General features: G+C 43.2%; 1 protein-coding gene and 1 long non-coding RNA gene across 4 annotated transcripts in view; one reads left to right on the top strand and one right to left on the bottom strand.

Moving 5' to 3' along the window:
* Positions 1-16,185, top strand: part of SLC43A2 (solute carrier family 43 member 2) — a 51,163-nt gene extending 34,978 nt beyond the window's left edge. For 2 of the 3 annotated variants that reach the window (XM_043499178.1, XM_043499177.1), the window contains exons 10-15: positions 2,858-2,869; positions 4,164-4,302; positions 4,629-4,761; positions 7,155-7,228; positions 9,040-9,163; positions 10,951-16,185. In XM_043499178.1, the coding sequence (XP_043355113.1) occupies positions 2,858-2,869; positions 4,164-4,302; positions 4,629-4,761; positions 7,155-7,228; positions 9,040-9,163; positions 10,951-11,112 (644 nt within the window). In that variant the 3' untranslated portion in view covers positions 11,113-16,185. The remainder of the gene's footprint in view (positions 1-2,857; positions 2,870-4,163; positions 4,303-4,628; positions 4,762-7,154; positions 7,229-9,039; positions 9,164-10,950) is intronic. The other variant, XM_038375265.2, reaches the window with a different exon arrangement.
* On the bottom strand, positions 7,516-18,280 carry LOC119844464. The gene is made up of 2 exons (XR_005289274.2): positions 17,741-18,280; positions 7,516-8,087 (listed from the first exon to the last, which is right to left on the bottom strand). It is a non-coding gene; the product is annotated as an uncharacterized LOC119844464 (long non-coding RNA).

Here is an 18,280-nt window from a genome sequence, read left to right as displayed (position 1 = left end):
CATCATCTTTTCTCAAGACAAAATAGGAACAAATTTTAAAAATCTTTTCCTCATAGGTCAGGTTTTCTAAACCTTTTATCATTTGCATTCCTCTCTTCTGGACTCTATCCAATTTGTTCACATCTTTCCTAAAGTGTGGCATCCAGAATTGGACACAGTACTCAGTTGAGACCCCATCAGTGCTGAGTAGAATGGAACAGTTACCTCCTATGTCTGACATACTATACTCCTGTTGATACACCCGAGAATATTAACCTTTTTTTCACAGCTGCATCGCATTGTTGATTCATGTTCAATTTGTGATCCACTCTAACCCTCAGATCCTCTTCAGCAGTACTACCACCTAGCTCGTTATTCCCCATTTTATAATTGTGCATTTGATTTTTTTTTTTCCCCCTCCCCTTCCTAAGTGGAGTATTTTGCACTTGTTTCTATTGAATTTCATTTTGTTGAATTCAGACCAATTCTCCAATTTGTCAAGGTCATTTTGAATTCTAATCCTGTCCTCCAAAGTATTTGCAACCCCTCCCAGCTTGGTGTCATTTGCAGATGTTTTAAGCACATTCTCCACTCCATTATTCCAAGTGACTGAATGAAAATATTGAATACTGCTGGACCCAGGACTGACCTCTGCAGGACTCCCCTAAATATGCCCTCGCAATTTGACACTGAACCACTGATAAGCAGTGAACCACTACTCTCTCAGTATGGTCTTTCAACAAGTTGTACACTCACCTTAATTTCATCTAGACCACATTTCCCTAGTTTGTTTGTCATGTGGGTTAAGGGGAAGGCTGGACAAATACATTTATTACTTACCCTTTCTTGCTGCTTTTACATACTGTGGTTTGTTCACAGAACAGACCCTGTAATTTCTCTCAGCTGCACTGAATAATGCAAGGAGAGAGCTGAGTGGCTCAATGGTGGTTGTTCCAAATGTTTTCAGATTCAAGAGGATGCCATGAACAGGACTGAGTGTAATGTAGGCAATGGTGGTCAGATAGGGAGTAAAATCAGAAAGCTACAGTCTGACACTGATACTTCCTGTAAATCCTGTTTCCTGCATAGATTATGCTGACTCAGAGCTGACTGTGAAACCTCCCTGCAGCTGGACAGAGCAGTGGGTTCAAAGCTTCTTATGTTCTAAGAGATAAGAGAGCAAAGATGGGTGCAGTGACCTCCTAAGTGGGTGCAGCACTCCTCTCCACACCTGTGGTGTCTAAGGCAGGAAATTTGCCTGTCTGTATCATAAAATGCCATCTTTTCCATGGTGGTATAGAAGAAGTAATTTTAACTATATTGTGGTAGGTTTCAGAGTAGCAGCCGTGTTAGTCTATATCCGCAAAAAAAAAAAAAAAAAAAAAAGAGGACGACTTGTGGCACCTTAGAGAGACTAACAAATTTAGTTGAGCATAAGCTTTCGGGAGCTACAGCTCACTTCATTGGATGCATTCCGATGAAGTGAGCGGTAGCTCACGAAAGCTTATGCTCAAATTTATTAGTCTCTCTAAGGTGCCACAAGTCCTCCTTTTTCTTTATATTGTGGTAGCAATATAGCAACCCAAGGCTCAGTCAGTGGGCTCATTGTGTTGAGTACTGCACAAGGACAGGTGAACATAATCTCTGCCCTGAGGAGCTCATGGTCTAAGTCCCAGATTTGTGTGTGTGTGTGTGTGACAGTTCCCATATATGTACAATTATATGCAGCTCTGCCTCCCCTGAAAGGCTTGCCATTATTTGCTAAACCTTTTCTTGTAGGTATTGAGCAGAAGTGGGTTTTGAGAGAGGGCTCCCAGTTTTAATTTATTATCCTATCTGGTTCTGCAGTTGTTCCAAAGAGAACGGTCTCTCCCTCTCCTGTAACCAGTCCCCACAGTTAGTCTCTAAATGCTAAGGCTGGAGAGGGTTAGGAGTGATATGGGGGAATACTCTTGGCCGTGGGGTGAACTTCTTGGCCTCTTATTAAAACCCTTGCTAGATAGCTTGAGTCTTTTGGAAGGGTGATACTCCTCCAAACCCTGTCGTCTTAGCTGGAGGAGAATGCTGTGGTGTGGAAGTGCCTGTGGATCCAATAAGGACACATCTGCTGGAGGGCTAGCAGTGTATGTACTTGAGACTGGAGCTGCAGATTCCTTACTTTGCCCTAATTATGACAAATGCAGTGACTCCTGGCATCATTACTGATACCTGGAGACAGTGTGCCAGGTTCTGACCCCACCTACAAACATTCCTGAGCATGGCAGTGATGAGGGGGCAGCTGGAGTTCTGCTCTTACTACACAGGGTAGAATAAGGGTTTAAGTTCTCTGCTCAAATGCCTCCAGCATGTCTCATGGGCATTGCACATGTTTGTATTTCTTTGTGATGGAGACATGTAGGGAGGAGCGGACTGAACTTAGTCCTGTTCTGCTTGCAGTTGTGGGCATTTAGTGCTGAAGTGGGCAGTTTCAGATTCTTGATCCTTATTCCAGAACTGCACTGGCTCTGATTAATCAGTCCCTCTGTGTCATGCACAAGTCCACAATCACATGAGATGTGGCGAAGTGGTAGGGGGGGGAAGCACTGGGGAGAATATTCCCCAGTGACTCACCAGAACTGGAGGCAGCAGAGTTTCCTCCTGAGCCTACACTAGCTGTTGCACAATGCTGCTTGTAAACTCTTCTCCATTAGCTGTGGAGTTCTTTATATTTTAGATTCTGATGTGGAATGAAGCAATTGTTCTTTGAGCTCATATCCTATCTGTGCCTCCCTGTCTGTCCTGGTGGGTATAGTAGGCTTCTGGGGTTTCTGCTGCTAATCTTTTTGCTTTTCCATATTTGCTCTCTTGTTGCTGCTGCTTTGTTGCTTTGCTGATGCAGTGATGGATACAGGTAGGCTGGATGTTTTTTAGCACACTTCTAATATTCCCTTCCTTCCTGTATTTCAGCGATGCTTGGCTGCATGGTGTGTCTAACAAACATGTAGATACAATGCTGTTAAGTGTTTCTTTGGGGGACCTTGCAGTAACAGCACTGAGGGTCCAGACTCCTGTGAGTGACTGCTGACCACTGGCTGTTAAAACTCCTTCCTTTCTCTAAACCCACCCCTGATCCTAGTCTGTGCGTGGCTAACAGTGATAGGCAGGGAGGTAATTACCAATCTCTGCTGATTTATTCTTCTGACAAAAAGAAAAGGAGTCCTTGTGGCACCTTGGAGACTAACAAATTTATTTGAGCATAAGCTTTTGTGAGCTACAGCTCACTTCATTGGATGCATTTGGAGGATTTTTTCCACCAAATGCATCCAATGAAGTGAGTTGTAGCTCACGAAAGCTTATGCTCAAATAAATGTGTTAGTCTCTAAGGTGCCACAAGTACTTTTCTTTTTGCGAATACAGACTAACATGGCTGCTACTCTGAAACTCTTCTGACAGTTAGCCCTTAGTGAGAAGATACCCTTGGGCCCTTCCCTTGCTAGGAATACTACTTCCTCCCCTGCTCCTCCCACCTTCCTCTCCCTCAGTAAAACAAGCCCCCTCCCTAAGCACGCAGCAGGCAGCTAGCTTTTTCATCCTAGCCTGTCTTCCAAAAAACATGATTACCTTCCCACACTGTGTCCTCCCTGCCCTGATGACTTCCCCTACTAGTTCTTAGCCCTAGGGCAGAATTGGAAACCAGCAGCAGAGGGAGGCACAGCTAGAACCCCAGGGCAAGGGAGGGGAGAAGATTCCTAGCTGGAGGTTAACAGGCAGGGACTTACTCCTCCTCAGAGCAGGGTCAGCAGACTCTTAGCAGTCAGAAGCCTCTGTGCACTCTGCTGCATTTAGTACCACTCTTTGGCCACTGCTGTGTCCTGTAAATTAGCCAGTTTCCAGGTGCCATCCTCCTGGGAACTAGCTACTGTAGTTGTTACTGCTTCTTGGAAACTATGAAAAATATCATCCTGGCTAGAGTGGACGAGTGTGGCATATCCATTGTAACACACTTTTTTGCCTGCTGGGCTACAGTTGATCTGGGACTCTGAGCAGTAAATAGGATACCACCATCATCCCCTTAGTCTGAGGCTACAAATGACTGGCCTTAGTGGATAAAATGACCAGTTGTTATGAAACGGGACCTGCTGCTGTTTTCTGTTACTGCTGAGTCCCACTGGGGGACTTTGACGTGTTGTCTCTTTTCTTTGCAGTGAGTCTCTATACCTCCGTTTTTGGGGTGTTGCAGCTGCTCTGCTTGATGACTGCCCCCATGATTGGATACATCATGGACTGGAAGCTGAAGGAGTGTGATGATGGTTCAAAAGAGGCTGACGAGAGTGATGTTGATCAGTAGGTAGCACATATAGCAAGGTCCAATCTGATATCTTTAATTGACCCAATTAAACTAAACAGATCTAATTCTGTTGTAAATTGATGAATATGAGTCCGTATAGGGATTTGCACCAATTAAACTAAACTGATTTGCCATAAATTATTTTAGTTAAATGATGCAACTTCTGTTTTTAGATGAGGCTGGAGTCTCAGGTATGCCAAGACTCAGGTATGCCAATGTGGGGATTTTGGTTTCCTGTATCCTCTAACTTCTCAGGTTCCTAGTTGTGAGTTCTAGTTGCTGCTGCACTGCCTGTGTGATATATTCCTTGCTTTCCCTCCAGAAATGGTAAAAAAAGGAAAAAACGTGATCGCCAGATTCAGAAGATTTCCAATGCCACAAGAGCTTTTGTGTTCACCAACATACTACTAGTTGGATTTGGAATTACCTGTCTCATTCCTAACCTGCCTTTGCAGGTGGGTATTTCACAAAAGGAGTTTTGTACTGGAGGATTCCTAGCATAGGCGCCGACTCTGTGGGTGCTCCAGGGCTGGAACGCCCATGGAGAAAAATTAGTGAGTGCTTAGCACCCACCGTCAGCCCTCCCAGTGTCTCCTGCCCACCACGAACAGCTGTTTTTGCAGCCAGGAGGTTGGCTGGGGTGGGGGGGAGAGCGGGGTCAGGACTCACAAGGGGGAGGGGAAGGGGTGGAGTCGGGGTGAGGCCTGGGGTGGAGGGAGGGTAGAGGGGAACATATGTCAGTGTCTATGTTTCCTGGGCTAAATGTGCAATGAAACTGTCTTGGATAAATTTAGAATATAATATAGAATAGGGACAGGCTAAGACAAACTCGGTCCCCCTTGGCTCTGCCCGGTGCTGTGGCCAGACTCCCCATGCCATGGATACACCATGGCTTTACCTCTATGTGGTGGGTTGGTGGGCTCTTCCATTAGAGCCATGATGCAGCATTGGCCACCACATTCAAAAATCCTGAGTCGGAGACTCAAAAACTAGAAAGCAAATAAACAGACCCCCAGTGTTTACTACTTGTAACTCTGTTTTAAACCAGTCTACTAGCTTTTCTTATTAACCACAAAAACTAGAAACTTACTTTTATATTTAAAGGACATTTAAGACTCTCCTTAATCATTTGAGTCCAGAAGCTGGAGCTTTAGGAAAACTCATGACTAAAATCACTAGAGTTGGCAACACTGGGGGAGGGGGTTGGTAATGGCAGAGATGCATCTCCAAGCAGAGTCCTCTGCTAGGCTAGTCTTGGCAGGGTCCCCCAGAGCAGTGAAAAGAAAAGGAGTACTTGTGGCACCTTAGAGACTAACAAATTTAGTTAAATTTGTTAAATCTAAATTTGTTAAATTTGACTAAATTTGTTAGTCTCTAAGGTGCCACAAGTACTCCTTTTCTTTTTGCGAATACAGACTAACACAGCTGCTACTCTGAAACCTGTCATTATCCAGAGCAGTGAGTTTCAGAGATAATCCAGTTAAAGGTATTGGGGCAGTTAACACCTTTTAGAACTGTTGCTTTAGGTGCTTTGCAGGCTCAGGCAGATGTCAATGAGTTGGTCTGCACTGTGTTCATGTTTTCAGGCCTTTCTTTGCAAGTATGAGGACTATAAACACACACACTTCCATGTAAAATAAATAAATAAACACTGAGATTTAGGCCTAGAGCACCAACTCTTGTCAGTAGTGCCTTTTATTAATCCAAGTCTGAGCTACAGATAAGCAGGAGGTTCCTGGAAAAATCTGTAAAGCAGAACAGTATGATACCTGCACAGACTTCACATTTCAAGTCATGGGCTAAATATTGTCCTCAGTTACACCCTTTAGTGTCAGTGGGGTTATATATATGTAAATGTTTGGCCTGTGGTATGCACCTGGAAGAGGCATGAGACATCAGGGGACGACTTTGATGACCTCTCGAGTTTCCATCTAGCCCTACATTTCTGTAGCACAAAATGCACTGGGAGGATGCCAGCTGCTCCTCTCCTCACCTCCCCCCCCCCCCCCCCCCCCGCACACTCTGAATGTTTGTTTTTTTTTTTTTTTTCTCTGAAAGCTGTTAGGATCAAGCTGGAAGTGAGTGAATAAAGCTAAGGAGAGAGCAGGCATGCAGATATGTCTGCTCTGTTGAAATTTGGCATTTCCAGTAATGGTTCAAGTGCCTGAACCATTGTAAAACCTGAGGATGTACTTTCAGAACAGCAACCTCACTTCTGCAGATTGAAGTGTGGGATATACTCATTGGCAGAAAGGGGAACTGTAACTGGGAACAAATTCCAGGCAGAGTTAGGAACTTGGGGTGAAAGCATTCTAGGGTACAAACATGATAATGTTAACAGAAGATTAGCTGCGTGGTGTCCTGTTTCTTAGTGGTGGGGAGAGGGTACTGACTTGTTGGACCACAGTTCTGACTAAAGAGGAGAAGAAGAAGAAGAAGAAAGATCTTAATTGTAAGTGGCATTCATCCATGAGGAGTACCAGAGGCCTGATCTGAAGCCCGTTGAAGTAGTTAGGATCAGGCCATTTTAGCTAGCTAGATCCGAGAGTGTAATCCATATGCTCCTATTTAAATGGAACCTTTAAATGAGATTGCTCTTCTGCTGCAACTGTCAACATCTCAGCTGACATGTAACAATTTTCAAGAGAAAAAGATAAGTCAGGTTCAGAAAGCGCAATGTGCCATCATCTCAGACAAACTGTCCGTCTCTCCTTGCACTGACCCTCGTGTGTGAGGGAGCTTCGTTTCTGGAGCTGCTTAGGCCTGTCCCGGAACTGGAGGAGCAGCAGGTGCAGAGGTGGAGTGGTGGTTTTGGACTGCTATTCAGTATTTTTTCTGCTTCTTTCAGATCCTTTCCTTCATTTTGCACACGATTGTGAGAGGATTCATCCACTCGGCAGTGGGAGGCCTCTATGCAGCTGTGTAAGTCTAACCTTGCTCATATACAGCACGTGACTGGCCTGAGGGTTTGCTTATTCAAAGAGACAGGGTGGAAGGGACACATCATGGTGAGATCCCGCAGTGAGAGGGAACAACTGAGTCCACTTATGGCTTACTCTGGGTCACCATAGGAATTGGCAGCAGGACTGCTGTGTCCATTACTTTCCTTGCTTGTGCCTAATGCTGACCTGTAGTTGCTTATTGCAGTGAAACAAGCACAGATATGCTTAATGTGGACCTCAAGTGCAATTCGTCCTAAACTGGCTTCACCATCATATGGGTTAAAAAGCTTGAAAACTTTAGCTAACTCACTCTAATTTATGCGTAGATGCAGGTACACGTCTTGATGAAATATTGGTCGGGGCACTCTGACTTCTGGAGCACACAGCTACAGTCTCAGAGCAGACTAGCTGTTTCTAGACATTTTATCAGCTTGTCAAAGCATTGCTCAAAATAAACACATAGTTAATGAGGCCTACGCACCTTTATCCAGTAGCGTGGATGATCCATTCTGTATCCAACATATACAAGTTCTCAATATATATACATCAGTGTTCTCTTCCAAAACTAAAAAAATTTACTTAACAATGTGAAGATCCATTTCCTCTGACCTGAACTCTTGGACTGAGAGACAAAAAGATTAACTGCCTGGATTCAAAAATCCGTTAGTAAATCTATCTGGAGCTTTGCTGGCACAGGTCTTCCTCTTTAAGTTCCATGGTAGCTTTTAACAAAGACGTGGAGTCCTCTGCTATGTTGATACCTGTCAGTGTAGATAGCAGTCCACTTGTCCATTGCAATTCTCTGAAATGTCCTGGTTTAAACTATTTTTCTCTCAAATCTGATTAAAAAAAAAAAAAAAAAAGGTTAGAAAGAGGTGGAGTTGGACAAAACTAAGAGTCCAAATTAAAAAAATAAAGACATTAACCTGTCCCAAGACTTGCTTTTCGTAAGTAATATCTACTACTCAACAACTTTCCAACCAACAATATAGTTTAATTTGACAGAGGATCAGACTGTTTCTAAATAATGACAGGTTTCAGAGTAGCAGCCGTGTTAGCCTGTATTCGCAAAAAGAAAAGGAGGACTTGTGGGACCTTAGAGACTAACACATTTATTTGAGCATAAGCTTTTGTGAGCTACAGCTCACTTCAAAATGCATCCGATGAAGTGAGCTGTAGCTCACGAAAGCTTATGCTCAAATAAATGTGTTAGTCTCTAAGGTCCCACAAGTACTCCTTTTCTTTTTGTTTCTAAATAGGAAAACATGTCTGGCACATGCTAACCTGTTGTACCGGGTTTTGGTAATTTCTAGAGTGAGTTAGTTGTTGTGCCCAGATGAGCTGTGGGAATGAAACTGATAGCCCAGCCCCAGATGTTGGCTCAGATGGATGTACAATTTGAAGAAGCCCCTATGAAAACCTATTGTTTTCACCCTTTTTTGTTTCCTTTGCGTACTGAGAAGCACTCCAAACTAGCCTGTACTGATGATGGCACTATGTTTGTTTAATCTGCAATTTTTGTATTTAAAAAAAAACAAAAACCAACCTTGTATTCGAAAATTCAGGCGTAGAATAATCCAGAGAAGAGACACCTGGCCTCTGAATTGCACTGCCTTAAATGCCAATCTTAATACACATACTATTCAAACACAAGGAGACATTCCTGAGTTCTGTACAGCTGAGCTGTGAGCTGCGAACCTGCTGCTGGGAGAGATGCCAAGTCTGGTCCCCTGAGTAGCACAAAAGATTCAAGTTGGCATGTGGTAATTATGTTGCTTTCTACGTTGACAGATACCCCTCAACGCAGTTTGGCAGTTTAACGGGACTGCAGTCTTTGGTCAGTGCCCTCTTTGCTCTTCTGCAGCAGCCCTTGTTCCTGGCAATGATGGGACCATTGAAAGGAGACCCTCTTTGGGTAAGGGAGGGAAGAGTAAATATAGTCTGCCCCAAACTTAGCATGAGGGGTTGGTGGTGGGGTCCAGTTTAATTTGTGGGGAAGGGATTCCTTTTCAACAAAATTGACCAAAATAAAAGGGATTCTATGCACAGACCTATACTGTGATCAGCTATCTGGGGGTGAGCACTGATGTTTGACTGTGGGTCATCAAGTACACTGCTCACCTCAGAATGTGACCAATAACTGCTCTAGAGGAAGGCAACTTGCCCACCCAAGTGCAATGCTGTTTATTTCTGTTTTTTTTTAAATAGATTCCTTCCTAATTAATGCCTGAACAGACCAGACTATGCCTTATTAAACTTCTTAACTCACATTACCTTTAAGATGTGTGGTTAAAGTTAATGAGCCCTGTGTTAAATTGAGCCATAGTTTTGGCTGATGCCCTGTGCCTTGGCATTCCAGGGTAGATGATTCTTTATATGAGTAGTAGTGAGTGCTGGAGTCTGACCAGTGATTATATGGGAAATGGGGATGAGGAGAACCCTGTTCACACTTCCAGCAGCATGAGACTGGTGTGTATTGCTGACCCATGTCTGAAACCTGGTTGTAGGGTCATAGGGCTCATGTTCTCCTTGAGAGGTTGGGAGTAAGCGTCCATAAAAATGAGGAATCTGATGTCTTTCCTTTGGGAGTGCTGGCAGTGATGATGGGGCCCCTCTAGGAGATGTTCCTTTCCTGTGCAGATGGAGGTATTCAGAGGCTATTCAGCAGCTCTCAAATGTGTTAGGAATTCTGTATGTTCTTGGACCTGTCCGTTTTGTCTTTGTCTGCCCTAAATGCCTTCAGGAAGACAGGCTGAATTTTTCTTTCTTTCTAGAAGCTCATTATTTATACAGTGAAACACCACAACCACCAGTATAAATGGAAAGGATCTAAGGAAGGGAAGCTGCAGCATTAATTTCTGTTGCCAGTTCATGTGCAGCAGGTGTAGTGAGAGAGACTCCCACCTAAAAAACTCTCCCCTCCTTGACAGTGAATGCGGCAGAACTACTCGCCAGTGAGCTGCAAGCCTCAGGATTCCCAATGAGCACTGTGTTTTGGGTTGCTGCTTGCACTAATCTTAAATTGTGAAGGTCAGGTGTCTGTCTGGGATGGGGGCTGCGTGGTCTCTCACTGCAACCCTGCTTCAGGCAACTTGCTTAAAGCCCTGAAACAGAGCCGCTTAGAGGGGGCAAGGATAGATTGCACCAGAAGGATTACATGACTCTGTTGGAGGTGCAGGAGGAAGAGGAAGCCTGAAAGCAGTCTCATGAGTGGGTGGAGTCAAGCTAGACAGGAAGAAGCTTAATTCCTGGGTACGATAGCCAGCTCTTAGGAAAGCCACCACTGCAGATGCTGTGTACTCCCAATAGTACTTAGCTCAACTGCAGGGCCAGCAGTGTTGGCATGGAACAGCCCCAATCCCCTTCTCCTTCCCATGAGCATAAGAGATTGAGAAAATGTCAGTGCTATAGACTGGCTGAAGTCTGTAATAGGGCAAGGCTGAGCAGTCACAGCTGTGGCTTTCTGTATAGCAACGAAATTCTTAAAACATGGCACTGACTGACCTGCTTTTGCAGCATTTATATGGGCAACGTTGTATAACTAAAATCCCCCTGTAGGCTGTTTGTAGATGTATTGAGCAGGGCATCTCTCACGTCCAGCATGGGTGGGTGAAATAATGAGGCCCTGGGGCTGGCTTTTAGGTGCGCGTCACTGGATTGTCTTTCCTACCTAACTAATGCTGCTTGTCTCTGTCCTTGTAGGTGAATGTGGGGCTTCTTGGAGTGAGTATGCTGGGCTTCTGCCTGCCCGTCTATTTGATCTGCTATAAACGCAGGCTAGAAAGAGAGAAACAGCAGAGAAGTGATGATGCCAAACTCTTCCTCAAAATCAATGGCACTCCCAACGAGGAAGTCTTTGTTTAAGCCAGTGCTTCAAACAGCCTCCTCTTCATGAGTTCCCCTATCACTTCAATGGGTCTACCTCTGGCCCAAGTCATGATCCTTCTCTCCATGCTCTGCCAGCTTCACACAGCATGGTCAGCTGCCTTAGAGTGAAGACTGAGTATGTTTCTAAGACGTATATGCCAGGAGGAGGCCTCCCTCCTCTTCTTTCCTTTTCTAAAAGCTACACAGATCACAAACTGAATGAGCTGAAGCCTGCCCTAACTGCCAGTGTCTTGGCTGCAGGAGAATGACATTTTACTCACCATTACCAAGCTTGGCTACAGGACTGTAGTCCCTTGCTTGAAATCTCTGTGCTGTGCACATTGGAAAGGAGACTTTGTGCTGTGTCTTGCAGAAATAGATTTTCAGTTTGTTGCTAAACACTAATCTCTGATGCTGAACTCAAACTTTTTCTCCATATAATGTAAAGAGATGGTTAGTGAGCAATGGATTCTGCCACATGTGCCAAAATGAAGGGTCCAGTTGACTGCTCTTCCCCCTCACCACCCTCCAGCAGCCTGGGAGTCTTCTAACCCAGCCTGTAAGCTTTGTCTGCATGGTAAGATGTCTGCTGTCTTGAACCATTCAGCTGGAAACTGGACCTTGTGTAAGTGCTTTAGGAAGTGTTGCCTTTCTTCTTCTCCTCTCCCTGCAGTGGCCCTGGGAGAGGAGGAGCATCTGATAATTTGGAGATAATCTTTGATTAGAGCTGAAAGGCTTTTTCAAAACTGGGTCCTATGATGCAAAACAACTTTCTGTTTTCTAGGTGCTGGTTTTGTTTTGTTTTTTTTTTTTGTCTTACTGTTGAAAAGAACCAACAGTGCAGAACTGGACTTGCATGTAGTAACTGGATCCTGTGACTACATGGAAGATTGACATAGTTAGACAATTTCACTAAGTCTCATCGGGACCTCACAGCAGTAGCCTCTTAACATCCTGTGCTCAGATAACAGCCCACTTTGAGAGAATCCAACACTCTGAACTGCTGAACACCAACTTACCTGTAGCTGACCAAAAGCTTCTGGTTGGCAGTGCGAGAGGAGCCTCCTAGGATGTCTGCTCTTTCTGGACAGGACAGATGGAGATCACTGACTGTGTGGTTGGGTAGACTTCACAGAAAAATAAGTGGACTTGCGGGTACCAGAGGAGGTCTCCGCTCAGACATGGAGGGGAATACAAAGGGAATTCTTGGCCTGCTTATCTCTTCTAGCCATGCCTTTCCTGGGCCTTGTCTACACTGGACTTTGTTTTTCCATAACCTTCCTGCTAATGCTATCGGTGATTCAGCTCTACAGTGGGAGCACTAGTGCACACAGGCTGCCTGTGTTCCATCTCTACCTGCTCTGAACAGGGTTACACAACCCTGGGTAAATGCCACTGGGTGGTATGCATTAATACTCCTATTGGCTGGGCTGAGCTGAGCTAGTACTTCTGATAGTGGGGAGATTATGGAAAACCCTGAGTCTGGTGTTCTATAGCAAATGCAGTAGTGGTGCTTTCTCAGTCTTACAGTATCTCCAATGCCTGGCACAGGGGAGAGTTTCTTAAACGTCCCCTCTAAACCAGGCAGGAAAAGCACAAGACTCTGCTGTCACTGTCCGGTAACTCCAAACTGGAATTAAGAGACAATGGTGCATCTGAATGCTCAGTCGGAAGTGACCTTGGATCTGGAGGGGAAGAGGGGGAGTTTGTCAGAATGAAAGCTAACAGCTTTGCTATACAGGATTAAAACATTAAGGTGAGCAGACTACCCGAGCCCTTTCCATTTAAAGAGTAAGCTCTGCAGGCATTTTGAATGGCACCATGGAAAATAATCACTTTGTTAGAATCCTTAACAGACTCATGGTGTTAGTTGGGTTGCCAGTGCATAATGATTGAGCAGCAGCGCCCTCTGGTGTTACTGTATTGTAAAATCCCATAAACTATTTACAAAACAATGACAAAACATTTCAGATCTGCTTGCCTGTTTTGAATAGATTCCTGCCACTTAACCAGTATATTTTAAACACTTGTGGGTTTTTATATGTTGCCTTCATCAGTTGTCACACTTCAAAGGCAACCATGTCTTATGCTCTAATACTGCATCAGTGCAAAAGTACTTTATTCTGTTCTGGTGGCTTCTTACAAGTTTGAGGAGCTTTGGAGATGTTTTACTGCCCTTTTCAGCTTTTTTTTTTTTTTTTTCCCCCTTGTGTCAAGCAACAATTAGGGAGCTCAGCTCAAATTGGCAATTTAGGCCTTAAACCGTAGAGAAAAATTTACATATGTGCTTGAAAGACATACCAGCAATAATTTAATTTCCCTGTAGTAAGAGTATTTCTGCATGGTTTTCTGTAGATTTCTGCATCCTGTACTGCCAAGTGTTGCTACATCTAAATGCTCTGATATTGCACACCTGCTCACTCCAGGACTGTTTACTCAACAAAGAAAGATCCGCTCACATACTGCATCAGATTTTTAGTAAAATCTTTGAGTTGGAATTGTGGCATGAACTGCAATCAGCTCATCCCATCCGCTTTGGAGAATAATGTGGTAAAGACAGTGCCATTCAAAAGTGACTACTGATTTTAGATGCCCAATATGAGAGAGTTTTAAAGGGGCCCAATTTTCAGAAAGTGTTGAACACCCACCCTCCCTAAAGCAGGCCCCTTTAAATTGTCTCTGAGCATCCAGTTAGTAGGTGCTTTTGAAAACTGCGGCCAGAATCCTTAGTTCCACGCCTTACAAATGTGGACAAGCTGAGAATTGCAGCCTGCCAGCTGCATGACCTTACAGCTTAACTGCATGGAAACCTTATTAACAGGGGTCTCAAATTCCTTAGAGGAGAGTCCAAGATTCCATGTTTAATCATGGGAAGGGGACTAGGATATAAATTCAGGGAGGTGTATTCCCCTTGAGTCACAGCAGAGACCACACTGATGTTTCTAGGAGGCTTACACAGAAATGGGGACAATACAGCCTTTATGGAGTAATTAAACGTTTATTCTTGTATTTAGCATTTACATCCCCACTGCAATGCCTAATTCCCTCCTGTGGAAGGCTTCTCTCCAACCCTATTCCATTTGCTAAAATGATCAGCAATGCAATCATTAACATACAGTGTGTTGACATTGATATGTGATCTCTAGGCTTTAGAACTGATACCGTATTCACTTGAATAGAAGGCAGAGGAATTCTGCACTCATTTAGGCTAGAAACATAATTTACCAAAAAATTAAACTGAGATTGTGGGGAATCTGGTCCAGGTAACTTTAATTCATGAGAGCACCATAACTAGATCTGGCCACAACTGTTTGATACTCTAGCTTTATAAGATGCTTTAAAATATTTAATACTGTAAAGGGCTCAGATACCATGGTGATGAGTGTGGTATAAATGCTGAGAAACAAGAGATTTTCATGTCTTTATGTAAAGGTCTAACGGGACAACCAAAATACACTCATCCCTACAGTGGTGAATATGGTCCTTACTTGTGTATCATGGAACTCTATTCTGCCAGGATGCTCAGACTTAACATGTCTTGCTATCCTAAATAAAGCTGCCCATGAACATGTTTCCTTAACAGCAGAATGAGTTTAATGAGGTATTTGTCCTCAGTCTGTCTGGCAGCATGATCCAGAGAAGACACCCTAAATGCACAGCCCCTTTAAATGCATTAATGTTGAAATTCTGGGCAAATGAGTTGCATTAATTTCATAATCTCCAATTGCTAGAAAAAAAACATTTTCTAGTGTTCAGATGCTTTCTGTGCATCACTCACAACTCCATGCACTTCCAATCCAAAAAGACGCAGCTCATCTCATCAGTGTATGTCCCCTGAAAGTCTGAAAACAGAAAACTGGACACCACCGCTGGTCTGCAAATGCTTGTTGCTATGATGTGGATGTGTCTGTGAGTCTGTGTTTAAGTCGTGCCTGTATAGAAGGTGTGCATGCATTTTTGGGGTGACTCCTGGTATTGATAGGGGTACTTTTTTGGATATGATTGGTCTTTTTATTTAGGATTCTGAAAATCAAAAGCTGTATGGAAAACGGGCTTTAATGTATAACTGGTTGGCTAGTGGATATTTGCAGAAAACAAAGGCAAACTTTGCCGAGAGTTTCATTCTGACCTAAACACTTTTGCAGTAATTAATATAATATAAACTGCCCCCAGCATAGTGTGAGTGGCCTCTACTCCACAGGTCTTTTAGAGGAAAACTGCAAAATAATGAGATTATAATTAAAACATCACTAAAGTATGGGTAAACTAGAAAGCTTCCATTTTGACAAGCTGACTAGTTTAGGAGACAAAATACAGAGACAAATATTGGAATGCAGGACAAAGCAGATACTTGCAATATTTTTGTAGGTACACCTTTCAATGATACTTTCCTGGCTGCCTGTATCCACATGAATCTGTATTCCAATCTAGAAGTGCAGAGGAGTTATGAATTTATTAATCTATATCACTAGATAAGTGCTTCTGCTGGGAAGTGGCAGTAAAACAGCACCATTCAATTAAAACTTCAACATTCACTTCTGTGGAAGTGACTGAAACAGTGACTGCTTTTATAGATACATATTCTTATCTACCCCATTTCTGTGCTCACTTCAACACCCATTGTCTTGCACTGTACCCAATCCTTTTCTTTCTGTTGTTCTTTTTTCACATTCTTGGAACAACTTCCCATGTGCCAAGCAAAACTCCCTTTACTTCCTCTAAACCCACTTCTCTTCACCTTGAAGCATTAATCCCCTCCCAGTGCTGTGTGCATTCCTCTTATGCCTTTTGTATTTGTCTGAGTTATACTGTATGTTCTTTGGGACAGGGTCTGTGTCATCTGTGTTTGTAAAGTGATGCGTATTCTTACAGTAATCTAAATAATAAATATGGTATTAAACTAATCGGTATAGTCTTTTTGAGGCTGAGCATTGTAAAAGGTACCACCTTGATCTCTTGGGGGGAGGGGCAGGAGATGCAAGCATAGACATTACACAACACCTTCTGCCAAATGGCTTGTACCGCAGTTTAACCAAAGAGGCACTTGTCCATCCTGTCTTTCAAGCTAATGAAAAAATGCCAGACTTCAAATACAAAAAGCCCCATCCCAAAGCCAATGGAAAATTAAGGTCAAAACCACTGAGATCAGAATTAAGACTCCTCCCCCCACACCCCCGAGAAACATGAGAGAATCTTGTTTAGCAATAATTTGTCTAGTTTGCATCAGACAGAGCATGGTGCTGTTGGGTGCATTGCTGCTCAAGGTACCATTTTTCAGATCAGACAGACTTACTTGGTCCTGACCTCCATGTAAGTGAGATGACAACTTTTGCAAGAGTATGCATTGTTAACCCCAGTACTTTTGCAAAATTCTAGCTCTGGCAATTCTTTTTGTCTGTAGTCCCCTATGCTGAAATAGGGTACAGGTTAAATACAAGACAATTGGGGGTGTATATGTGTGTTCTCTCATTGAATGCCAAATACTTATTGGGACTTCTTGAAGGAAATGGGAAATGTAGTTCACACCTTTACTGCTATATGTTCTTAAAGAATAAGTATTTGGGTACTTTTTAATTAAAATCAAAATAAACTGTTACTTTGTGGGACAATTTTCTGTGTAGCTGACTTAACAGAGCCCTGTACTTTAGAAGGCTGGTACCTTCATAAATAAAAAGTGCATGCATTTTTTTTTAAATTTAACATAATAAACGTGGCTTCTACAGAAGATATTATTTCACTGGGCCTGGCTGCAGGATGGGGTCATGGTTTTGGCATAAACAGATGGACTTTAAGAATAGTTACTGATAGCCAGTTACATGCCCTAGCTTGCAGTCTTTTTAGCATAACACTTTCTTTAGTGAGAAGACTGGGATTGGGTTCAAAACTAGAATAATCTGAGGGATGTGTAAGTATCTATACTTTTTTAAAAATGGGATCCTTGCCCTTCTACCATTTGTGATTGTGTCGTATAGAAGGTTGCTGTTGTCAAGGTAATTCCTGAGCTAATGGCTGAGTTTTGGGTTAAAGTGTTGTGTGTTAGGTTTGGAGGGTGTGAGGATATCTCATGCAGACTAATCTGCAGCAATATCTCTTGTGTTTGTAGAAACTCAAGTCTCAACTGCCAAGTAGCAGAATCCATCTGAGCTTTAGTGTGGCCAGAACTTTGTTGGTCTCGCCCCATGCTCTGATTTTGCTCTAGTATTGCTTTCCCCAAGTTCTTGTAAAAAAAGGATTTCTTAGCACTGCTTTGATCCCAGCTTTAACTGCCAAAATCTCCACACATACAAAAGCTTCAAGTAAACATAACAAATGTAAGTCTATATCACTATTTTGGAAGGCTAACGTGGTTAGGTAAATTAGTGTAAGCTGTGTGTGGTTTTTGTAGTCTTTATAGTACATATAAGTTTTGAGCACACAGAAGGCTGGTTTTATGCTAAGTTTCTTCTAGGTAACTTCCAACTAAGACTATGGTAGGTAATAGATTTCCCCACCAGTCTGAAATAAGATGACCCTATTGTAGATGCAGGGAGAGGAAAGCATGATCTGTTTTGGAAGAAAGGTGTGGCTTGTTACCATACTTCCCCCCCTTTCCCCCAAACCCTTTCAAACTAGATTTGATATTTACCAGTTCATTTTAATGTAGCAGCTGTGTGGTGACTGTGTGAGAGGAATGCAACGATCTTCCATGTAGTATTTGAAGTTTGCTTCACAGTTCGAAGGTGTCACTGCTGTTGCAGGCCCTTTGAAAGGTGCACAAAGCGTAGTACTTTCGTGCTGTCTCTATAGACTTAGATGAGAACAATACATCAAATTGATTAAAGGTCCAATTTGCTAACCTTAAAACAACACCCCTGCCTATAAGACTCTAACATGGGGTTTTTGCTTCACTGCAGCCCAGATGTCTGAATTAATAAGTACTTCTACTACACCCCTAACTTCCGTACCAGGTTAGCCCCTGCAAGAGGGCTTTGATGCCTCAACAATGATCCCTCTGGCCACTTGAGGAGTGATAGGGGCTAGGACTCCCTTTTTAAGGCCAAACTTCTTCACCCTGAAAGATTGTGGTTCTAATCATAGAACTGAAAGGGACCTTGAGAGGTCATCTAGTCCAGTCCCCTGCACTCACACAGGATTAAGTATTATCTAGACCATCCCTGACAGATGT

This window comes from Dermochelys coriacea, chromosome 17, assembly GCF_009764565.3.
Source record: "Dermochelys coriacea isolate rDerCor1 chromosome 17, rDerCor1.pri.v4, whole genome shotgun sequence".
NCBI classification, from domain to species: Eukaryota; Metazoa; Chordata; order Testudines; family Dermochelyidae; genus Dermochelys; species Dermochelys coriacea.
This window is presented reverse-complemented; position numbering and strand designations above follow the sequence as displayed.